At 42.6% G+C, this 26,311-nt stretch overlaps 1 protein-coding gene across 5 annotated transcripts in view; it reads right to left on the minus strand.

The window, feature by feature from the left end:
- mast2 (microtubule associated serine/threonine kinase 2) overlaps positions 1-26,311 on the minus strand; it is a 165,279-nt gene that overhangs the window by 126,953 nt on the left and 12,015 nt on the right. For 4 of the 5 annotated variants that reach the window (XM_084356122.1, XM_084356121.1, XM_084356120.1 and 1 more), the window contains exons 2-3: positions 2,902-3,052; positions 2,029-2,219 (exon numbers count right to left, since the gene is read on the minus strand). In XM_084356122.1, the coding sequence (XP_084212248.1) occupies positions 2,029-2,219; positions 2,902-3,052 (342 nt within the window). The remainder of the gene's footprint in view (positions 1-2,028; positions 2,220-2,901; positions 3,053-26,311) is intronic. The other variant, XM_084356119.1, reaches the window with a different exon arrangement.

Below are 26,311 nucleotides of genomic sequence, written 5' to 3' on the forward strand. Positions count from 1 at the left end.
AGCAACACTGCAGTGAAAGATGATGTGCATGAGCTGCTGTTTACTAAGAAACGGAGTGAGAGTAAGTGAGTGAAGCAGGGTCACAGAGACAGAGAGAAACAGTGTGAGGAGAGAAGAGGAGACTCTGCCAAGAAAAAGGAAAACATTAATAAGCCTGCCCTTGAGAAATATAATAACCTGCGATTATTTGCTCGACTGGAATAACTCTGCAGATCACATTTTCCGTTTTAAACCCAGGCTGCAATTTCCTATTGGCTGCATCCACCGAGAGAGAGTCAGAGAGGGAAGAAAAAAAGATAATTATGAAGTCATTCAAAGCAGCCAAAATAAACGATTCATTTTAGCCTAATGGATTCTTGTCCAGCTCACACTCACCGCAGACGGTGGTCCTCTAACCAGCCTGACCACAGACACTCTGACCGAGATGGATCTTTATCCCTGACACGGGATCTACACACTGTCGAGATCTGTTTGACGCGTTGCTCATTTTTATGAGCTTTCTCTTACAGTTTACGAGCTGTGCAGGCTGGAAGACGGCAGAAGCTCAGCCAGAGTCGCCACGAGGAACATTTCAAAGTGTGTGACATCAGCTGTGGTTATCATACAGACACAGTACACACAGTTACCATGTAATACAACATGAGACACAGATACTGATGCTGTTCTTCACATTACACTCTGATGCCATCTGCTGGTGGCTCTGCACCGAAACTGTCAGGAAACGGAGATTATAGTTTGTATTCCTCACTGTAAGCCTGATTTATATAAAGTATTCTTGTGGCAATACTTTTAATTGCCATTTACAAGTTATCTCATTATCTTTACAAATACATTTCATCATGTTATACTGATTCTTAATATTACATGTTCCCTAACCAAACTAGAATCTAACATACGTCTACTACATCATGCGTGTGTTTTAAAATGGATGTTCAATCCTCTGCAAAGTGAACATTTCTGACTGTTTATTTACAGGCTTGTAACATATGACATGTCTTAGCCAAGGGTGACCTATATTAGTATTTTCAGGATCCATTAACCTGCTCAGAAAGGTTGCCTGTTGCCACTTTAAATACACATACAGCTTAAATCTATTCTGTAAATTCAGAAAGGACGAAAAAAAAACAGAAAGAAAGACAGAAAGACAGCAAGAAACTAAACATGTAAAGGTAAGATCATACTCCTCTAGTAGTCCCCTCTACCACCAGCAGGGGTCAGAGTGGAGCAGACACACAAAAACAGCCCAGTGGCTCACAAACCTGCACTCCCACTGCAGAGCTGCCTTCATCCAGGCTTCAGTCAGATGGGGTCAGCACTGCACTGCGCTGCATCTTGACCCATCACACACACACACACACACACACACACACACACACACACACACACACACACACACACACACACACACACACACACACACACACACACACACACACACACACAAACACACAACTGCACACACACAACTGCACACACACACTGTCACTTCTGCTTCATTTGCTCCTCTCAGCAGAGAGCAAACAAGTGTTTCTGTGGATGTTAAGTGCCCCTGTGTGTGTGTGTGTGTGTGTGTGTGTGTGTGTGTGTGTGTGTGTGTGTGTGTGTGTGTGTGTGTGTGTGTGCGTGCGTGTGTGTGCGTGTGCGGCTGTAAAACACTGAGTCATCCTCAGTCTGCCTCTCTGCATTCAGCTGGCAGAGCTCCAGACAGACAGGATCCATATGGAGCCAGACTGACTCGCTCTGACTCTGCAAACACTGACGACTGTCTTTACATCTATAAATGACCAGAGGCTCATTCAGGACTGATTTCTGTCAGATCCTGCAGAACAAGTTCAGTCCTAAAGAAAGGTGATGTCCAGGACTTTTTCTTACATCTACAATGCAATCTATGTTACGCCTTTTGTCAGTAGGGTCTGAACTATTCTTTACAGGGGAATCTATACTCTATATGAATCAATGAATTAATGGAAAAACACCGTCTTTGGCTCATCTTTGCATGCTCTGTGTGTGTTGGTTTTGTGTACTGACCAGTCCGGTGAGGGACGGAGCAGACTGTCCCAAGGCCTGGCTCCTCATGCGGACCAGGTTGTTCACCTCCCCTCCTCCTGCAGACATTCCTCCTGTGGCCCCGAGTCCTCCGAATCCTCCAGAGGGCCCCTGCCAGGCCAGCTGACTCACCCCGGCGTGCAGACTGCTGGACAGAGGCAGCAGCTGCTTACCTGTGAGGAGGAGAGGAGACAGAGATAGACTCACCTCAAACCAAACCAACTGGCTCATCAGTCACCCTGTTCTGTTCACACTGGACCTGAATCCACTGAGGACCGTTCTGTGCTGCGATTCATAGTGCAGACCTGATTAAGATATTAATGTTCTCCACCCTGAGTAACTGGATGAGATTCAAACTGGCTTAAAGTCAATCACAGCTCACAATAATCATGACCACTGCAGCTGTCAATGTGCTAATCGCAGAAGACAAACGAAACAGAGAACAAACCAGCCTTTGTGAAAAACAAATAGAAATGTCTGAGCTGCTGTTTGACGTGAGATTGAGGGCTCAGCGTTAACGCTCGCCCAGGGCACAGTCGTCCAATCGGGCAAGTGAAAAAAATAAATGTGATGCCTGATGCAACGTTAGGACAAGCCCTGGGATTAAAATCATCACATGACCTCTGCTTGGTCAAATATGGCAGTTCATCTGCGGTTGACTTGTCACTTTACAGATTACAGACATGGCAGACTGGCACAGGATTAGGGACACAAGTGATCACGAACGACAGGATGACCTCAGGTAACACCGGGCCAACTAACATCTCAGGCCATATAACATTTTAAACACCAGCGTATTCACTTGAAGATGAAAACTGAGAGCTTTTGACAGAGCCAGGTGTATATGTGTGTTACCGGTCATGGCCATGCTGCTGCGTCGGGCCCAGTTTTCATCCTGACTCAGCTGTCGGTGCAGTTTGGACTTGGTGGCAGCGGTGGCTGCAGGCGACAGGTCGGGGTTACTCAGCTTCCTGAAGAGGAGAGGAGGAGGAGCCGCAAACTCCTTCTGAAACGACAAGGAGAGAAAAGAACAAGAGATCATTAGACTGTGAGTCAGGTAACAAATGATCCCTCATCAAGGTCACGGACTGACACAGACAACAGACTTTCTCGACTCATCTTGACTCTTGAGTCACAATGAGTCAAATAGCTGGTAGAAGGTTGGAGATGTTCTGCAGGTGAGCTGATAAGACTTCCTTCACACATGTTTTCATCCTGCACAGCCATAAGGGGGGAGGTTGCGGGTTGGGTATTGAAAACAGATTCCAGATTCCAACGATTTTTTCGGACGGGTCGCTAAACTACTCGACTACACCCAGAGCTTCTGTCCAAGAAAACTATAAACCGAATCTGCAGCAAGGGACAACTGTGGTGGAGTCCAACGATAACAACTGTCATAATTTACTTTTAATGTAAAAATTTAACTGACACCTTCTTGCTACAGTCTAATTTTCAGGATTTTATTAATTTTTCATATGCCGATGACATTTTTGCCTATTCTACTCTCACATGCCGACATGTTTTAACAAACCTCAGGAACTGAACACATCACCAATCAGAGTCAAGATCACTATAAAACAGTTCAAACTAAATTATATCACCTATTAGCAAATACCAACAAAAGCACAGAGTGAAATGCGGTGCTATCTGGCTCTAAAGCCACAGATTGTGCGAGCATAGTGAGGCACAGGAAAACCTGGCTACCTGCAGAGCAAAGACTGCTGTCGCTGCACCGTGTGACCCTGAAACTGAGCTACACTTCCTCACCGAGTGTGACAAATATAAACATGTCAGAGACACATGTAAATATTTAATAGCAAAAGGTTTTCTTCATCTGTTAGATGAAGAAAAACCACCAGTCCTACTAGGAGAGGACTCATGGAGCTGAAAGCTAATTTGTCTTGTTGTAATGTTTCTTTTTTATAATATGTTCATTTGCTGTAGTATGTTTGTCTGTCATAGTTTTCTAACAAATATTCAGCTTTTCAACGTCTAAACAATATGTCAAGTATTATTTCATGAGAAAAATTGAATTGAATAGAAAAAAGGAAAAAGCTAAAAGAAAAACACCCTCCTAAAACTGTATATCATAAGGTATGCTTTATCTCCTGAACCTGGTTTTAAGTAAAAACCAGATAATGAGAGGAGCAGCAGTCAGACAGTGTGGGGTCCCTGTGAGACAGCGGGCTGAGAGCCAAAATAAAGTCATAAAACACAACGCTAACCACTCGCTGACACCACATCTCCCTCTCGCATGGCCGCAACACACAAACACACACACACACACACACACAGACACACACGCACGCGCTCACACACACATGTCTGAACAGAAACCCACACATAAACACACCTGTTTTCCTCAGGAGCAGTTAACAGTGTGAGAGGCTCTCTGTCATTAACCGACACTTTGAGCCGTGTAAAAGCCTTCGTCGGCACGCAGCTGCAGGCCGAGCGGAGAGTCGGGTTTATAATTCAGTTAGTCGGAGAAATAAAGGAAAAGTTCCTCTGGACTTCCTCAACATCCCCGAGCTGAGAAAATACAGAGCGGCCAACACACACACACACACACTGAAGGTCCGTGTGTGGGATTCTCATTCAAAACGATTTTGGAAACATCTGCTGTTGCCTTGGAAACAAAGCCTGCCTGGGCTCATATCCTCTCTCGCCGGTGGACCAGCCCTTGACGAGACTTTTCCAGAAACATCTGGACGACCTATGTTAAAACACACAAACACACACACACACACACACACACACACACACACACACACACACACACACACACACACACACACACACACACACACACACACACACACACACACACACACACACACACACACACACACATGAAAGCTCTTTAGTGAAAGCTTCCGTTGCTCCTGAAAAGACCTGAACCGACCGCTCTGCTCAAAATGACTAAAACACATTGAAACACACCCAAACAGACACACACTCATGTGCAACCTGTATCCATTAACTCATCCTGAAGAAAATGATGTGATCAGTGAACTGCCGACTTGTGCATCACATTGACATATAAAACCCCCAAAAATTCAGAATCACGGGCTGCAGTTATCGTTTAACCTGCCTTTTAAATCCACGATTAATTGTGTGGTTGACATTATTTTGTCCAAACAACAGCGCAAAACCTTAAGACTCATCAATTTCTGTCATAAATGACAAAGACAAGCGGCAAATTCTCACATTTTTGCTTGAAAAATGACTGAAAGGACTACTCGATTATCAAAAACGTCTTTCGGCTGATTAAACGATTAATTGACGAAAAGGAAAAAATGTCTTTTCATGTGCTGCTGTCGTCAAATTCAGGCTTCCTCTAAAAATCCCCACCCTCATCTCATTTACCAGAGCAGAGAAGACATCTCCACCGGTCCAACATCACACTGATGTTGTGCATTACTGCGTTAATCTTTATTGACAGCTTGAGATGCTACAGCCGAGTGTGTGCAGCTAATGATGGTGCAGCATGTCTCTGGGGGGTGAAGCTCAGCGTGGTTGGGAACATGCTGAGCGCTGCAGCACACTGAATACATTTGAATCCATTGTTAAAGCCTGTCAGTCTGCTGCAGCTCCGTACTTAACCAGCAGGGGGCAGACAAGACAGGAACTTACTGAATCTGCTGGTCTGAAAATGAAGAGTGTGTATATGTGTATGTGTGTGTGTGTGTGTGTGTGTGTGTGTCTGTGATGTGTCCCAGCTGTCACCACACACACACACACACACACACACACACACACACACACACACACACACACACACACACACACACACAGTCAGCTTTACAAGACTTTTCTAAGCGCCGACACACTGAAGTAAACACTCCTCCATTACATTTCAAACCCTGCTCATGCTGCTCAACAAATCCACATGCAAACATCTCCCAGGTCTACAAAAGCAGAGAAGACAGACACACATTTACAATGCATATCTAGTGTGTGTGTGTGTGTGTGTGTGTGTGTGTTCAGCTCCACCAGAGGAAGAGACAGTAAACACACCCACCTGTGTGACAGATGGTTCTGAGATATAAACTCTACAACTCCACAGAACTGATAACAGCTGATGCACGCTGCGGTAAAACATCTACCTGGATGTTCAGGCTAATCCACTGAAGTGGCACCAATCAAGATCATTTGTAATGATTCATTATCGGTAAATAAGTCTTGATCCTTCTAATCTTCTTCTTTGTTTATTGTGACCTACAGATAACCAGCTCCATTGAAACACTGACACTGTTTCGTAACAATATGTGACAATAGAGTGATTCTGGACTTTAGGATTGAAACAGTGGAGTAAAGAGGTTGGTTCCTCCACTGAGTTCACCTTCACTCACAGATTAACTGCACAGTGATGCTGACTAACTTTTAACATCTCTAAGACCTCGTGGTTTTGTTCAGCGTCATGTCTGCCTGATACTGTTGACTTGCTCAGATTGTGTTTATTTCATCATCTTTCCTTGATTGTTGTGCTTCCATCGTGGGTGAGTAGGCTACGTAGTAAAATGGTTTTCCTTTTAATCTACTTCAGTTGTACTTATTGTTGATATTGCAGACTTTGTTGTCTGGACAAGGCGGTTTATTTTGACAGGATGCTCTTTTCCATTCCTGTGTCTGACTTCCTGCCTGGCTCGAGCCGCTCTTTGCAGTTTGATGCTGCTTCTGTCCGCCCCCGTCAAAAATCGACGTCCCAGAGACGGAAAATTGCATCTGGAGCGGTTCAGAAACGCGCTGTGGTGCGGTTAGAGGAACCACGAGCGTCGTCTACAACGGCTGTGATCAGCTACAGCAGCCGTCGTAGCAACTGTTATTCTGCCTGTCAAGATTTGCACTGTAGCACAGCATTGACTGGAAATGATTGCTTATTTTCTCAGTAAAGCATCAGAAAACAATGAAAAACACTCAATAAAATGTCTCCAGTCTAAAAACCAGAAATATCAAATGTACTTTCATGCAACACAAGAGCATTTAATTCTCACATTTCAGAGGCTTGAAGGGCGACATTTTTGGGGCATTTTGCTCTTGAAAGATGACTTAAAATCGGTTGCCATCTGTTGATCTACTAATCAATATTTTTTAAATGAATAATATCCGTAGCTCTACGCAGCAGTGACAGTTTTGCCTCAACTCATTTTTAAAACCTTGATTTCACACTGAAGTATAATGGAAGCAGCTTTTCATTTTAAGCTTTCTGACAGAAGCTGATCAACGTGAACTTTGTGAGCTGGTTGGATATTCATATCCATCTCCGGCTCACATTGTGACGATTCCCACAGCCTGAGATGAAAATGAGAACCCTGTGAAACTATCATAACCAGTTACTGCAGTGTCATTATGAATTGCAGTCATGACAACACGCTCTTTCCACACCCTGTGTAGATGATACATAGTGTCACAGTGTAGTGCAACGTTACATCACAGCTTCATGTGGTCACAAGCAACGCCGACAACACCCTGCTGTGATTCTGTGTGCGGCCAAAGGTCCAACAGGTCAGTACAGCTCGGCTTCCTTCTTTTAATAAGCCCTGGATGGAAAGTGCAGCTTACTGTGTAGCCTTTACTGACACACCTACTGTATACAATTACAAATAGGACAAACACATATTGACTACGCACCGGTCTCCCTCAAGGTCAAAACCGGACTGCTTTAAAGGAACAGTTCACCCAAAGCTGAAAATCCAGTCATCATCTCCTCCCCCCCCCACGCTGATGGAAAGTCAGGGGAGGTTTTGAAGCCCACAACATTTCTGGAGAGTCACAGGAAAGCGGCGCTGCAGCATTCTCCTAAACAACTGAAGTAGCTGGAAACTTGTTTTAAAACGGAAAAAACAACTTTTAAAAAAGTAAACAAAGTTAAATTGGTTCCATACAGCTCGTGATCCATGTGTACAGAAGTCCTGAGATCCCAAAGTGTTGTTAATCACTCCCTTGATGTGCGTTCGAGCAAGCTGCACTCAACTTTTAGCTTAGCGGCTACAGAAAGCTTAATAAAGGGGGTGTAAATAACACCTTTTAAAATCAATTTAGGATCTCAGGGCTTCTGGAGACTTTATGTACTGTATGGAGCCATTTTATTCTTCTTATTCTTCAGTTGTTTAGGAGAATGCTGTAATGCTGTTTTGCTGTGAAGCTCCAGAAATGCTTTGTCTTTTATCTTTCCATCTGCACGGTGAGGAGGAGATAATGACTCAATTTTCATTTTTGGTTGAACTGCTTCTTTAAAGACCCAAAAAAAGAAAGGAAGAAGAAAGTGAACAACAGCGTTTAAAAGAACATCTGGAGTGAAATAATCCAGCAGCTTTTTAGCTGAACCAGATGATAATGGCCTCTGAGATGAGCCCTCAACAAAGCGCTCAGCGGGGGGAGTAATAGCAATTCAGTTCATGATCCAACTCCCCTCGAAAAAAAGAGATTATGTAAAGGATTTGTTACAGTGACATACATCAGTGAGCCAAAAACTGCCAAAACATTCGACTAATGGACAGAACGTGATGTAAACATACGATGCATATGTTCTGTTCTCTGACACAAAGGGAAGTAAAACCAGGATTTCATCATCTTCTTCTTTTCATTTCCTTCTCTCTCCCAGCTTCCCTCTGGACTCGTGTTCCGGCTGAATCACATTTGGGCTGACATTCATCTTTTGTCACATCCCACAGAGAGCCGCGTCGCGCTTTAATGTAACATGCATCTACGATCTATCACATCTGTCACCTCGTCGGGCTGAAACCGAGCTCCCAGCTGGGCTTAGTGCTGGAGCGTCTCTCCCACAAAAACACAGAGACGATGCAGTTAATGGACGCAGATCTCACGAGTGGCTGAAGTTGAAGTTCTACCACCGACGGTACAGACAGACAGACAGACAGACAGGTGGTGGACAGACAGTTGTGCTCGTCAGCACAGCAGTTCAGCCGTACTCTGGTACTTTGACTGCAGCTCGGGCCCACACAGCAAAAAAAAAAGAGGCTCAATCAATCTTGTGTATTGTTTTTCTGGCAGCAGAAGAGGCCAAGCGATCCAGAATGTGATTTAAAAACTCTCTTGGCTCCACAGCGTGTTGACTGATGATTCAATGAGCTGGCGGCTGAAGAAGTGCTGCAAAATTACCTCATTGGCTTGCGAGTGAATTTTAATGCAGCGGAAGCGAAAAGCACAGGGAGGTAGATGGGGAGACATTACACAGCAGAGTGCATCGTGTGGAATGAAGGATGACACAGTCTGTTTGTTGTTGTTGTAAGCAAACAGCCACATGGGCCGTTGTTTTGCGTCTCACAGCACCTCGGTGTGTGGCTGTGGAGGCTGACCACCAGCGAAGACGAGAGTTGCCTCAGCAGCAGAACAGACCACAGTGGAAAACACATTTTAACATTCAGCAATTTATAGCATTTTTCTCTTCAGTTTTGGTCACTGCAAACATTTTTTAAGCCCTCGTTGCAAATAGAGGAATCTGTTATCGGTTTAACGACTTCTACTGCTCTGTAAATACCAAACTTGATGAGCCTTAGAAGTGCTAAGTACCTGGACTGATCGTCGCTGTGTCGAAGCTTTTAAATAAACGCGGATCTTATTTCTCTAAGTTTTGCTGATATTTCTAAGGGTTATAAAAACTTTGCACTCACCAAGTACGTTTCTGAGATCTAGGAACGTTGCAACGTCGCTTAAATTAAGTTTGACGATGTGGAAACATTCGGGCAGTGAGACGATCTGACAGGCTGTAAACAAGCGTCCAGTTCAGCCATAAATATTTGGAAGAGGCAACGAGACAGAAAATTATTCCAAAAACTGCCCGTTAGTATTTACAAACTTTGCACAACTGTGATCTCTGTGCTGTTGTTTGCTCACACTTCAGGTGCTCACTTTCAGTTTGACTTAACTTAACTTTGATTTACCTTCAGCATATGCTCAGAAAATATTTGGAGACTTGCACTTTTCTTTAACTAAACACAGCAAACAAATATTTTCTTTTTTACAGACCTTTGTGATCTAAAGCAGCCAAATTTCTGTTTGTCTTCAGGGTTTAATTTCATATGAAGTGATTAGTGAGTCCCAGGAGATGACTGGATTGGACAGTTTATGTTGTCTATGTGTCAAATGTAATTTGCATGTTGGTGACAGCAGCTTGTCCTTTGGGAATCATCATAAATATTTCCTTCGGGCCTCTTCAGCTGTGTCTAATGTGTGAACCGTCTCACAGCGTCAGCACACTAAAGGAACATTACGTACTTCTAACACTGTTTACCTCAGACTGTCTCCACTGTACGCTACAGAACAACATACCATACAAATGATCTCTGCAGTAGAGGTCTGTAGAGATGTCTGCCTGGTTCTGATGCTGTTTGCCCTCCAGCTATTGAGCTGGTTGGTGTTTGCTGTCAGCGCACTGACAAGCAGACGGTACATTCACAGTACAGCCTGTACTTCAAGCTTCACCACTCCACCCCTCAACGTTTAGAGGCAAAGGGCTCCATCTTAGGCTCCGGCGCAGCACAAGTGTCATTGCTAGTTTCAGACCGAGTCAGGAGTTTTTAACAATCGATGAAGTTTATCTGCTGTTCCTCGTGCAAATGTGCATGTTACCATACAGATACACATATCGTTTCTGCTGCTGGAGGATCGCTGCAGGTAATATCATTAATAATGTCCTAATTAAGGACGTATTTCTCCCCTCATCCCACCCGGACCACCACTCGTAGCAGCGCTCCTCCTCACATCCCTTTCCCTCAGCAAAGACGAGTGCCCCTGCTTTTGTACCTTATATACAGAACAAGGAAGTTTTCTTTACCATCCAAGGAGGAAGAAGCTCAAAAATAATATGTTTTGTCTAGACGCAAGCAGTCGTCAAAGAACTCAAAAACTGGCAACGTTATGATCAAAAGATCAAATGTAAAGCTTTGAACACTTTGCACCTATCATTATTCTGTGCAATGGACACATTTTCGCGTTCACGCAGCCTCGGAAAGAAATGTTTAAGGAAAGTCTGAAATGAAGGGACTGAAGCAGAAACAAGTCTGAACTCGACCCTTGAGTTTGGAGTTGTACAGGTTAACAGTCAGCCTCGTGTTGCCTGGTGAACCGAAGGATCTCAGGCTGTTACATCATGAGATTGATCACATGTGTGTCTGAGCAGGATTACATTGCATCATAGGTGCTTCCTGTCTGTTATTGGGGGAACAGGCTGGAGCGCTGCGTCACAGCTCGGCGTGAGTGTGTGTGAATATATGGCCGGTAATCAGAGCCGATACAAGTGCTGATGCGTTCCAGCTGTGTTCAAGCTGGAACAAGGCACTCGAGGGGGAAAAAAGGGAAAAAGGGAGGGAGAAAATTTAAGGAAAGGAAGAAAAGTAGTGTGAGTGACTGATGTGAATGATGGAGGGAGATTCAGGGAATGTAGGGAGGAGTATGAAGTGCGCCAGGAGAAATTCTGTCTATCTTCAGCTGCGGTTTGTGGAAAAGTGCTTGTCCACACGCGAAAGAAAGAATTCTGAAAACAAAAGTCCAGAAAACAATCCACAATCCCCCCAAATGACAGCAGAGAGAGCAACATGATTTAATGAGCTTAAATCAAAAGACTCAGTGGTAAAAAATCTCATTCATGTCCTGACGTGAAACAGAGCTGTGAGGAATGTTATTGTGATTTTTTGTGTTTCCATAAAACAACCACAGGTCAGAACCGAGTCCATGCAGAGAAGGCTCCTAAAATACACGCTGCATTACTGACGCGATGCCGAGCGTGTCTGCTCCAACATAAGCAGCCATTTCTTCTTAATGACTCTTTAAGTGGACTAAATGTTCCTTCAAATTCCTTCGAAAACATATAAATGATCTTCGCACTCACACCGCTTCCTCCCGCTGCTCCCTGCTCCACAATAAAACACGTCCCAGGTTTCAGATGATAGATGGATGATTCTTTCTTTCAGTAGTGATTTGGATCTGAAACCAGGGCTGGAGGCAAAGTTATGGTTTCAGTGTTCGTGTTGTTCCCGGTGAGATCAGTATCTTTGCAGAGGAACAGCGTGTTATGGTTAATCAGTAACAGCACAGCATCGCTTCTGCCTCTCAGCGCTGTCGTTAATAGCAACTGCACAGACACAGCAACGGCCGACACGTTACAGCCTCTGAACCCACTGCAGGTTCACTTGTTGGACAGAAGTACAGACCTTGAAGCAAAGAAAACAACTTCACCGCAAAGACCCTGCACTCCGTGGGTGACGTCCACACCTCAAGAGAGCGTGAACTGACTTTTCCTTGCAGGTCAGTCAGACAGTGAGAGAGGTGAAGACAGTGGCGTCTTTCATTGGACACACTGTTCAGTCCAGCCCAATAATGTATCAGCAGACTGCGAACCAGAGAGGTCAGGAGCTCCATCAGGAACAACCTCCCTGGTTTTTCTATCTGTGTGGAAAATATAACAAAATTTCACACCGAGGTAGAAAAGTCGTGATATTAAAAAAAGAGAGATGCGAGAGAGAGATGCAATTAAGATTCTTATTTCTTTTTCCAAATAGAGCTTGACGATGCAGTTCCTCCATCCTTTAACTGCAGAAAAACAACTCTGGGCCTAATTAAAATCAAGGTTAGGTTTAGCACTGTTTAATTAGGGGCTCACCTAATTAAAGTACTCTGATAAGGCTGCTGTGTGAGCGCTTTCATTACGTATATTGAGGAAAAACATCCAAAATGGAGCCTTGAAGATATCTCTGAAGTTTCAAGGCTACTGCTTCGAGGCTGACGAAAGTCTTTCAAAGAATTATCTGGATTTTGCTTTGTTGCTGGGTTTTTAATCACATACTTCAAAGTACAGATTAGATTTATAATCTTAGTCGAGCCAAAATCTCACAATATCAGGCCTAAAAATATAACCCGATCCCTAAACCCTGAAAACTGCTTTCTACTAACTGTAATGAGCCATGTCAGACCACAGTGAAAACAGCAGCAATTTGTCAGCAGGATTTTTTAAAACCATGCTGTGTTTCTTTTTCTGTATTTTCAGATGCTTTACTGCAGCTGATATTCTGTCTCTATCTGTGTTCTGCAGCTGTCAGAGCAAAGAGCACGTCATGGCAGGTAGCGAGGTCATCTTTAAACTGTATAACCCTACAGTTAAAGGCTGCGTGTCATCGGGAATAAACCCGGCTGAGAAGTACTAAACCACCTCCAAGGATCGACTCAACAGCAACGAAATGATCTCTGGCCTCTCTGAGAAACTGCCCACTGTCCACCAGCTACAGGAACAGCTACAGCTACATTAAATAGCCGCTAGTGGAAATGTTAGTGCAGATACGCCCACATTGAAGCAAGGCGAGCCGAGATAAGAGAGCGTCTGAGGAGACTCCACTGCTGGGTCATCATGAGGTCACGTCTGCCCTCCCAAACACAGATCAGGGCCGGAGGGTGAGGTCAGAAAGAAGAAGAAAAAGAGGCGTCTCAGTCAAAGCAAGAAAAAAAGACTTTTTGTCATTTTTGGCTGCAAAATGCCAACCTCGAACTTTCCATATCCACATGTAGAGTTGTCCTCCACACCATGCTGTGCTGGCTGCACCACAGCCCACATGTTTGTGTCCTCCATCAGTGCCTTCATCAAGGCTGTGGCAGAACGAGAGCGCTGTAAAGGTCAACACACGCTGCTCTCTGCCAGTTCACTGGTGTCCACCACATCGGTTCTGTTGATTTTCCACTGTGCCACTGCAGGATTTGTGGCTTTTAATCCTTTTTGCAAGCCTTTCATTTTTTAGCCAGAAAATCAATTTTACTGACTGGAAGTAAAACCGCTGCTGGCATATTTTATCAGCCTGTCTGTTTAGTGACCTAACTACCAGACAGTTACAGCAGAATGCTAATTGAGCCCAACGTGGACCAAGAAACATCACTTTTTTTTTTACATTTCACGCTAAAGCTAGTGCTGTCGTTTTATGACTGATACTGGATATTTGGGGCTGATGCCAATACCAACAGTAGGGATGGTATATATATATATACATACACATATATAAAATAAATAAACGAGACATTTTTGCAATGATGCCTCAAATGTGGTTATCAAACACTTGTAATGAAGATACGTAAGTGGAACCAGGATGTTTTACAGTTTAACAATGAACTACACTGTCCAAAATGACGTAACAGTAAACTCAACTGGGAATCTAATAAACTTCTAAGAAATGTTTTCAATAGGCATGTCACAGTGTTACTTCTGGTTCTGCACAAACTGACACTACTTGTGTTTACTCCAGTGTGTCTGCAGGTTTTCAACACATAGTAAATATCTGCATATGAATGAAAGGAGGAAATTGTCAGGTTGCCGTCAAACAGGGTCCCAACTGAGTGAAATGACCCAGAAGTATCTAAGCCATGATAAGAGCTGTTCGACTTCTCGTAATGCTAAGGAAAGGTGCATCCATGCTTCCTTTTGTATCACCTTTAGATACATATATATATTTATATATAAGATACCGGAGCATCCTTTACAAAAGGAAAGCAGATAGTTCTGTCCAACAATTTCTTGGGGAAGCAACAATTAAACTATTAATAACTTGAGCTGCCATTAAAAATGCTTTCAAAATCCAAAGACACTGTTTGAAAACACCTCCTAACACCTGAGGGTTTTCTGAAAACTAAAACCTTTATTTCTCGACCTTTAAAGAAGATAGAAACTTGAACTAAAAACCATGTGAGCAGTAAGAATTTGGCTTTAATTGGAAATTACTACCCATTATCTTTTGCTCTAATCATTAACGAATCACAATACATTTCTTCAGTCAGATGCCTTGAAAGTGACAGCATCATCCAAAGCACGCTAAAGTCGCATCAGGTCTGAAAAAGACAACGCAATAATCGAGTCAACATTTCAAGGTGTTCAAAGTCTAATAATCACGTCAAAATCAGAAAGAAGGAACGATGTGAGACGTTTATATCCAGATGTTTTCAATTCAACATAGATCAAACTTAAGATTATAGTGACACTATTGAATAAGTGAGTTAGCTATGGGCTACACTCACCCCTTTGAGCCCTTTAGACTATATACATTTTTACATTTAAATGAATCTGCTATATGTGATGTAAAAAGTGACAATGTGATTCAAAGTGGTGAACTTTGCTTTATAGGTCAGGATGGTGACCTATAAAGCAGCCCGTCCTGTCAGTCTGTGAAGCTAATATTAGTTCAGTGGAGAGCTGTCAACAGTATCATATCGTCAGTATCAGTCAGGCTGCTGTCTTTCAGATGAAGGTTAAAGCAGGAAGGTGGAAGTGAAGCAAAAGTCAAACCAGAGAGACATCACACCACTGTTACAACTACTGACACTGCACAAAGCTAAAAGCCGAGGCAGTGGATGAAAGAGGAAATAACAGACAGAGACGCAGAGACTGAGAGACCACAAAGAAGACAAACAACCGAAGACAAAAACAAAAGAAAGAGGAATGATAGATGAGGTGTGTGGTGATATGAGGTCACACTCAGCAGGCAACCTCCAGCCTGTCTCCTTTAACATCCCCCCTCCCAGTGTGAGGTGACCTTCGCTGGTCAGCACCGTCTCACCGGGGAACCTGAAGTAAATAAACCACAGTCAGGTAACGCGACGGTTGCTGTGGACCTCTTTATTACAGAGGGAACCGGTTTGGCAGCAGCCGCGGCGTCAGCTGCATCGAGAAGAGACAAATATGAGGAGGGAAAATGTTAATGGAGGGAGGATTCTCTGCGAACAGTAGGTAGCATTTAGAAAATGTCACGCTGTTAAATGTCACACCTCCCTCCTCTTCCTCATACTCGTCCTTCTGTGTGCACTCCGCATACTGTCGGTGCCAGGACGGGCTGATGGTTTTTCCCTTTTCTTTTCTCAAACAAACACACGCTGTTGTGAGAGGACGATGTGAGGACGGAGGCGTTTTAGGTCAAAATTAGGATTTTAGCTGGAATAAAGTAATTTACTGTAAGTCATTTCAGAACTGAATTATCTTGCAGAGAGAGGATCACGACATGGGGTCCCAATGATGAACTGATATAAGCTGAGATGGTTTTGGTGGATTGTGAATGAAAAGTTCCTTGTTGGCACGAGCTGATCACTCTGTCATGGATGATGTGAAACAGATTTCTCAAAGTGGACTGGGTGAAGACATTGATTTTCACGATTTCCAACAGAATGATAAAATATCACTTTCCATTAAAATCCCAGCGTTGCTCTTTGTATCGCTGCCTTTTCTCTGTGAATGTCTACATTTGCGCTACAGGTCATGTGTAGGCTGGTGCAGTTTTATTTTCCTTGGTTGAGCAGAAAATCTGATGACAGAAAACTCTTTATTTTACTTTATTTTCAAGAGAAAATAATAATGTTTGCTTATTTTGGAATAAAAAATTATCGCTTCTTTCCAAGGTTACAATCTCAGATTAACTTTTATAGTTCTGAAATATTGGTTTTATCTGATATAATTTAAAGAGGGGGGATAATCTAATCTTTATGACACAATTCAAATTAAATCAAATTGTGTATTCAAACTGAAATGTATGTCAGTGTACAGCTCTACCATGGCCTGTAGCTAAATCTAATTAAAGGTCAAAAACTAAAATACTGCTGACTGTATTTTCTCAGTCCACAAGGTAATGGCTTTAAAGTGCTTGTTTTGTTTGACCAAAAGGCCAAAAAACCCTAAAAGATTCAATATACATGATGTAAAAATGAGAAAAGCAGCTAAACTAAACATTTCAGGAGCTGGAATGAGTAAATATTTATTAGTTATTTCGATTATTAGCTATCTGAAAGCATAACTTGTCGTTTTATATGTCATTTCGCCACTCAACAGTTCGTTGAACCGTGCAGTTTGACTTGTGCTTCACTTGCATTTCTAAATTCATGAAAGATCAAAACTCAAATACACGATGCATCTTGGCTTCAAAACCCACCAGTTACTCATGAATAAATGATGGCATGAACACTCTCACAACACACACACTTACACACACACACACTGCATCCATTAGCATTTAGATCAGCCTTTGTGAGGCAATGAGAATAATGAAGAGGGCTGAAGAGTTAAATGGTTTTTCATGCAGCTGCTGCAGCAGAGATGAAGCTCATTAAATGTCTGGCGTCGACCCAACTGCACAAAGAGGACGAGGAAACGAGTGTGTTATTCTCTGTGTGTTTATGTGTAAGGTGTGTTTGGGTTTGTGTGTCTGCAGCAGATCCTTCACAGAGGTATAGAGTGACTCAGTAAACAGCTGGATACAGACACCTGGGCAGGGCGTCTACCTGTCGGAGACTCACTGAGGAAATTATGTCTGGAATCTTCTTCTTATCTAAAATACTGAAGCTAGCTTTGAGTTTAACTGACTTTAAACGCTGCAGTTAACAGCCCAAGCAGTATTTATGTACTTCACCACCATTCTACTGAAATCCTAGAAGTCATCCCTCTGGAAAACAAAAAATAAAAAATCACAGTCAAAGTGATTGTATATATCGTTATATATCGTTCGATGATCAATTATCCAATAGCATCGATGCAAAGTGAAAAGATCAATTCATATCGCCGCCATCGTTAAGTTACGCCTTTATTTTGAAACGTTGAAACCGTTTCCGTCCATGTGCACCTCCTTTCTAAACAGTGCAAGCGCCCAGAAGAAAATGGCAAGCAGCCAAGATAAAGACGATGAGGATATTATTTGCTCCTCTCTCGGGAATAAGTCAGCAGCAGTCATAGATGTTCATGGTTTATGTTCGTAATTGAAAGGTCAACAAGGGCTCTTTAAGTCAACTGAAACATTTGCATTTAAGAAATGTGGCACTTTATATTAAACAAAAGGTCTATTGTTTCTCTTTTTATTAAAACAACAGATTGTTTTCCATTTAAACATCTAGAACTATTGATAAAATAATATTTCCACTGTAGAGTTCAGTAATAAAGTTGTCAAATCATATTTTAGTTGCTTTTTGTGAATTTGTGTTACATGGGCATATGATATCATCTCATATCGATCGCAGGCCCCTGTATCGAACCAATCAAAATCATGGCAGGCTTTGTGATATTGGCAAATATTGTATAGTTGTCCAAATAATCAATATAATATCGTATCGTGATGAAACTTGCCATTTACACCACTACTTGGTTAGTGAAAAATATCCTTCTCTAATGTTGGAGTATGCCTGACATGAACTGAATGTCCACACTTGGAGGCAGAACAAAGAGCCGACTGTTACAGACATAAAATTACAAATTTCTAATTGACAGCTTGACAAAACGTTACCATCTTTAGTCATTACGTACTTTGCTTTTATCTTAATTAAGAGTCCATTTGCAGGATTCAACGTCAATTCTCTTTTACCCAATCAATAAAGTGGGTCAGGAATGTACTTTTTTCTGTCCTCCTTCACAAATTGTTTATTTTCTTTAGCGGTTATCAAATAAGAGAAATCCTGAAGTTAATTTCATCCACCTTGCTCTCAAACTTGCAGCAAATGCCTCTAAATGCCACTCAATCAAACGCCTGTTTCCAGGATAGCTGAAATGATCTTTGGCATCTTTACCATTGTCGACCATTTTATTTTACCAGTCTTTGCATGTGCATCTCCAAAAGGAGATGAGAAGAAAGCGAGACAGCTCACTCTGTAGCTTCTTCCATCATCAGCTCCAGCTTTACCACTCGCTCGATCAGGCAGGTGAGTCTCTAGATTTAGCTGCCTGTCGCATCAGTTTACTCCGTGCTGCATTGTGCATTTGTGTGAGACCGATTAAACGCCGTAGAGGAGCTCCATTTCATGCATGTTATCCGTCTTTTGTCACTTTTTTGGTCATCTCCTTTCTCTTAAAAAAAAAAAACTGAATACATATTTGGCCATCAATTACTATGTAGCCTGTAGCATGTCTATAAACAGCAGAAGCTTCAAAGCACTCAGGTCCACCCTACAACTCAGGTTTTCATGTCTCTCAGCTCTTCCCACCAGCCAACACCACCTGCAGAACTGGATCAGGTCGGGATCTATCAAGGGAACTAACAAAGACAAGGTTGTCACTAAACATTAGTCCGGCCATCACAAAAGCCTCCATGTGCAACACGCAGTCACCTCCCCCCCTCGGCAGCTTCTTGTTTAGAGGTTGAAGAACCAGCAAATTGGATTTTCACAGCTCCACTCTTAGCATAAACTCCATGCTCTTCCTATTCATGATGTAATTTGTCTGCTTGGGATTTCAAAGACACACAACTGGGGCAGAGGATGCTTTAATGGCCCGGAGCTGCGTCCTCGTTAGGGCTCTCTGCAGCAGATACAAGGAGGATGTGGGAGGAAGCACAGAAGACGCTATGACAGTTCATAGTTTATTTAAACATTCAAAAAGGGGCAGAATTCCTGTTTAATAATCCCACTGTGACTTTTTTTTATGGTTGCACAACTTTGAAATTACAGCCTTGGAAAATGTTTTTTTATTTAAACACGTTTGTTTTATTTTCTTCTCTATTCTGGGAGTACTGACGGCTCATTTCTGAAACATTTCAACACTTAAGTGAACCATTTAAAGCTCTTTTACTCACAAAATGCAATTACAAAGCAGTCCCCCATAATTTAGTTAAATACAAGTCTCTTTACTTTGACTTTAGGTACAAATCTATGAATTTCACAATCATGTACTGTGGCGTCATCATTCTATTTCCAAATATGGTTTTAAATGAATATTCCTGCAAATTGAGCAAACAATATATTATAAAATAAGTGGTTCAAAAAGAGGACTGAAGGCAAAGACACGCAATCAACCTATACATTTGCAATTAAATTTCAAATAAATGTAGCTATTAAATTAGGGCCAGTTATAACTGCAGTGTAACTGCACATTTCATTTCACTGAAACTATTTCCCTCTTCATTGCATTTTAGTTGTGCAGCCTGTGTTTGAAAGGCCCTACAAAAATATAAGTGCCTTTCTAAAGTTGCCAATTTATTGAAATTCTTGCAAATGATTTATTGGTCATGAGATTCCTTTGTGTTTTTTACTGTATAGGATTTCTGTGATGTCTTGGCAGCTTGATGAGCGAAACAGAATAAGTTGGGTATAAAAATTCAGCATTTGGTCCCAATAAAATCACATTTTTATCTCATGCAGAAATACAGAATAACCTCCAGAGATCTGGTGTGGATGAACATGAACAGAAACAACACAGAAATTGGCAGTACAGCGAGTGTCAGAGCAGTGAAAGCAGGAGAGAAGGCCTTTAAAAGTGTCAGAAAGGTACGCAGTGCTGCAGCTTGGATGAGAGCGAGCGATCCGTTGAGAGCCCGTTTCCAGCCCGTTAACTCTGGTTCTCATTTGCCAGGACTCTGAGGGTTACACAGCATTATATCTGGCAACATAAAGTCTCTGGATTCAAGTCAGTGAGGAGAAGGGAGTTGTTCTCTGGTGCTACAGAACCTAAATCAGAACCAAACGCAGTCTGATGATCCTTTAGTTGAACTTGTTGAGGTGCACCTGAACCTGGTCTGTCTCAGCAGATGAAACAAGGACAAAAACAACGTTGACGCATGCATGATGAGATCAGTGAAGCATCCACATGTTTTTATCATCATCATCATCATCTTCAGAACCTTATGTAGGAGGTTTGGCTCTGGATGTAATGACACGGGCCTCTCACGCTACTCAGAGGAACAACAATCAAGTGCTTTCATAAAAGCTCCTCTCCTGTATCCGACCGACTGCAGGAATGGAATCCATCTTCATAATTTTCCGTGGCAAGCCATTACCTTTCCACAACACAGTCAGGCTACGTAATACAAAGCTAGCATGCTACATTATTCCCATAGGGGGCCTGCAGCACTGGCTGCCAGTATAAATGTGTGGTTTGGCTGCTGGGTTAGTGCGGTTAACCAAGCGCTCTCTGTTTTCATTCTTGGCGGGGGCTGTCTGTCAAAGATCAGCGAACATGAAGACTAATGGGGTGTTTGCACAGGTCTCCATGATGGTCCTGAAGTGACGTGACCCTCCAGCCCTTCAACCCCCTTCACCTCCGGGGTGCTTGGTAGAAGTCAAGGAGGGTCAGCAGTGGAAGTTTTCAAGTTATGTAAAACAAGCCTGGAATTAATGAGGTGGTATTAAGATCTTATCCATTTTAAATTCAACACAGCCTGCTGAATAAAAGTTCTTGTTGCAACACACAGTCAGTTTGGCTGCAGGTGATTAACCAGCCCAAACAGCTCTGCTATGACTCAGGATAAACAGATGGAAAAAAAGAGAGCGAGAGAGGGACAGAAAGAAGAGACGGTGAGGAGGAGGAGGAGGACGAGGAGGAGGAGGGTGGTGGGAGGCGAGCCAACAAAATGATGGAGAGCAAAGCCAGAATACAAATACGGAGGTTATTAGCATAAACTGTAACAGTGTCAGCAAAGTTTGTACAGCAGCCTGAAAACACACACACGTGAAAACACACAGACTAGACACACACGCAAACACATTATTGGCATGTAGGCATTTGGTACTAATTCCTAGGATGTAATTATGGTGTAATAAAATCTGTAATGATCCCTGAAGGGACATTCGTAAATTAAACTATTTACGTAATGCTGCTGTAAAGTGTTCACTGCCAACACGTTTCACTGGATTCAGTCACTCTACACACGTGATGACCACAGAAACTGAAAACACTTCATTTAAGGTGAAGAAAGACACTGAGGATGTGGGTCGGTTTAATTTAGATCTCTGTCAAACAGTACGAGACACGCAGAGTTACGGCACGGGGAAAAAAAAAAAGCTTCTGAAATGTGAGGATTTTCTTTGTCCTTTATGGCACTAAATGAAAATTCTTTGGTTTGACAGAAGAAGCGATGTGAAGACGTCATTTTGGGCTCTGGGAAATTATGATGAGCATTTTTCACAATCTTGACATTTTATAGACGAGAAAAGATTATTTACGTAATGAATTTTCAGCTACTTTACTTGAGTATTCCCATTTTCTGCTACATTTAGTTACTAGTTACTTTGCACTCTCATATTATTCAGAGTTTATAGGCTTTTGATTGTGACGTGTGACCAATCAGATATCATTGTGGGCGGGACATCGTGTGAGACGATGCTGCATCAGAGCAATCTGTTTGTTTCCAATCGGTTAATCATTCAGCACTAACTCACGGGTCAGGTCACGGCCATCTTCAGACTCAGCCTTCATTATAAAGTCAACTACATACCGATAAAGTTTAATGACTGACATGACTTCACAGTTAAGACACCATTGTGTTAACAAAATCTTTCAACAGACAGACAGAAAGCAATTTCGGGTGCTATGCCAAATATTTGTGTCACCAGGCGTCACCAGGAACACATTTAGTCATGATGACACACAGACACACAAACTGAAAACATTACCAGCCAACGCTGTTGCAACTGGTTATTAACAACAAAACAAACAAGTTTTGAAAAACAAATGTTTAAGGGATGTGAAAGATAGCACACGTTTGACAACTGTCACTGTCTATTTTGCACTGTATTAAGCTTCACAGTGGTATACTGTATATGTGCTACTAACTGATAGCGGTCACAGAAAGACTGCAGGAATGACATCCAGCGAAGCATCACAAATGCAACAAATGTGATTATAAACAATCTTATGTGGAGGAATGAATTCAGTTTTTATTGGCAACATCGAGACCAAAACACAGCTGCAAGCCTGCTGCTAACGTTCAGAGCGCCGCTCCAAAGCACTTTCTGTCGTGACAATAGCTCTGCTCTTTTTTTTTTTTCCAAGGACACAAAGAAAGATGAAATACATTGGAGAGAAAAATAACCCTGCTGGGCTCTGGAGAGACAGGATGCACACTGTGTCCACTGGTGTCAAAGTCAACGGCTCATTAGGCCATTCGCCGACCTGCCGTCCACACACTTGTCACTGCACACACTCTGACCCGCTGCTTCCTTCATTCGCTTTGAACATCTCCACTGAAAATGATACAAGAGTCCAATAAACAGTGTGCAGCATTGCAGACCTTTCCTCCAAAACAGGATGTCCTGATCATGTTTCCCTGATCGCAAACCAAGTCTTTTAATAGTGTCGGCTGGTACAGAGTCTGATCCCATATGCATGCACGCACACACACACACAGACACACACAGACACACACACACACACAGAGAGGAAGGTAATGTCATTGCATGTCGGCAGCACAATCCCACCTGAGCGGCGGCAGCACTGCCAAAACCTCCACCTGAGTCATTGGGTGGACTCCAACACTGTGTGCTGCTCTCCTGTGTGCTTCTATGTGTGTGCATGCGCCCATTGTTTTGTGTGTGTGGCAGGAAGAGAAAGCACACTGCACCAGTTTCTGAGTAATCTTCCTGAACAGCAGCAGAGTCACCGAGTCTGAAACAGACTCCCAGCCATCTCCCTGCTCCGGTCGGACCCAAGAAACAATAATGAACTGTTCAAAAGTTGAATCTACTCAAGTTATTGAGTAAGTTAATGCTCTCTCAGCTGGCAGGCTCTTTGATATAACACACCTTTTATGAGATCATCCCAGTAAACCAATAAAAGTAATATGTACTGTGTGGAGCAGCCAGTATTTGATGTCATTGTGCTCATAAATGTTTACAATCATTCTCCCTCCCTGCAGCACGAACAGGAGATGAGGGACAGCACACACTGATGGATCTCACATGCATCAACAGCCCCGATTGTTTTTATGTAAGCCAGAGTACTGGCAGCACCTTGAAGCGTGTCATCACAAGTTGATGTGCAGAAACACATCAGGACACGGGACTGTCTTATTTCATAGTATCAATGCAAGTCACTGGTCAAGAAAAGCAGCATTTTTACACTGTAACTCCATTACTTCTGTCTTCTGTTCATACGCCACAACATATAGCATGATGTGATTCGTCACAGCTGGTGTGTGGTACATACAAAAAGAGCTAGTAAAAAATTTAAAACAATGTTGGTTGATATGATGATTCACAGTGTGAGACACTGGTTTCAACAGTTTTGGGTGTTGGCTTTTCAAAAGCAAAATTAACCCAACATCCCTACTGTTGAGCATAACAGATGGGATGAGAGCTGTAGTTCGAGGCCAGATTGTCCCCTAGGCAACCAATCATCGTGGCATTGTTCTCTCAAAGACATAACAAAATAAGAGTACAAAAATGCTAAAAAAAAAAAAGGTTGCCAAATATACCTGGATGACGCACCCAGGCAAAGGTTTTGTGTGAAGTATATTGGCAACCTCTACTATTTAATGTAGGCCAACTTACGTGTTGTTTTTAAGTGCACCTGGTTGCTGTGATGTCTTTCGGTAAACATTGGGTTCGATGGGTTAGCCACACGTGGCTCCCTCGCTGTTATGAAAGCGGAATAGCAGGTCAAAAAAAAACATGAGGTGTGTTTTTTGGGCAACTTTATAAAACATACCGCTGACGAAGAAAGCAGATAACATCGCTGGGAGAGAGAAACAAAGGTGAGGCAAGTCAGTGTGCATGACATTCAAAAGGCACACTTCGTAATGAAGGCGACTGAAGAAAATGTTGATTTTTGAGGCCCTTCCTCAGGTTATCAAATATCAAACAAAATCCACAACAAGGTGTGTTTTTTGGGCAACTTTTATAAAACATGCTGTTTACGAAGAAAGTCAACAGAGCAGACTCAAACTGGCAGAGATGAACAGGAAGCCGAGGCAACCACATAACCATTCAAGTAAAAGATAGGCTATCACCTGTCTTTGTACACAGAAAACGCCCAGTTTAAACTGTGATATTTTGATGTTTCCCAACTAGAAATGACAGAAATAGCCAACAGCAGTAGAGATGGTTTGTTTTCTACCAGAAGCGTTGAGCTCCCTGGTGAGCTCACTCCATCAGCTGGCACCTTATTTAGGTTTTTGTAGTAAAGAGAAACTTTATAGTAAAAGTAAAACTTTGTTAATCAACCATCTTACGAAAGAGACAGGAATTAAATTAGAAACAAGGCGCCAAGGCTCAAAATCAAGCTGATTTTGTCACTGACGCTCACTCGTGTCCTTTACAAACACCAGCCTCACTTCATGGGGTGCACCTGGAAAACTACCCTTTTAGAAAACAATTACTTAAGCTCAGACTTAATTAAACTTGTTCAATGGTTGTGTGGAAGCAAAGTTAAGCAGTCAACTATCTGTCTTCTCGAGTGGCACGGATCATCCTAAATGTCAATATACGTAGCTGACAGCACAGGTGTCTTCACATCTATGTTGCTCTTGCAGAACCACAGTATCTAAATAAAGCAGTGCAGTAATTACAGTAGCCTTTACGAGCTGCAATCACATCACAAATCACAGCCAAGGTATTCTATATTTGTAGATAACAGAGGGGACAGAACGGAGGTTTAACCAGCTCAGACTCAACAGGCCGTCTGCACCGTTGCTCAACACGTGCCGGCTGTGATGCGTGATTTTGTTTACTCATTGACAGACGAAGAAGAGGAAGAGATTCAGTCATTTTCCTGTTTTTTTAGGTGGTTCAGTGTAGATGGATGCCTGTCCTTTGCACAGTGAAGCCTGCACACACATATTTAAAACACATTTTTAACTGCACTGTGTTTGTGTGTGCCTCTTAACTGGTTTACATGAGTCACTTGTGCAGCTACACCTGCCATCCCCCCGACACAGTAACACGTCAGTGACAGGCCTTATCACGTAGCCTGTCTGAACTGTATAAAACCCTCTCTGAACGCCGCTGCTTGAACTCGCTGGCCCGCTCGTCACTGCTCTCGTGTTTAATTCCCTGAGGATTAAACTGATATCTGAACTTGAATGCTTTAATCCTGGGCGTGTCTCTGCCATGTGGGTGTGCGAGCGTGTGGCCTAATCACACGTTTCAGCTCGGTCACATCTGCAGGCTCAGATTGCTTCTGGCGGAAAAAAATAATAATCACAAGGCCGGGGAGTGTTTGCAGAAGAGAGGAGGTTTGTGTTGAAAGCACCGAGGTGAGAGCGTGAAGAATGAAGTCGAACTAGAGCTTAAACTTTCTCAGGTGCGGGTTTTCATTATGACCTGAATAACTTCAAGGGAAACTGAAAGATGTCAAGTTTTGGGTTTTTCCGTCTTTGCATCACACCTACAGAACAATCCATCATTTACTGGTAAAGGTGAATAAAACTAAAGCGCTTGGTTCTCAGGGTGTCTGAGACCTTTATGTTCATTAATAAACATACTGTAACTGCAGACTGCGGCTCACACTGGGACAGTTCTGCATTACAGCTCAATGATTATGTCATTGAATTTAATACTGTGATTGTTTTTCGAAGATTAATTTAGATAAGAG

The sequence above is a fragment of the Pagrus pagrus genome, assembly GCF_965226575.1.
Source record: "Pagrus pagrus genome assembly, chromosome: 6".
In the NCBI taxonomy this organism is placed as follows: Eukaryota; Metazoa; Chordata; class Actinopteri; order Spariformes; family Sparidae; genus Pagrus; species Pagrus pagrus.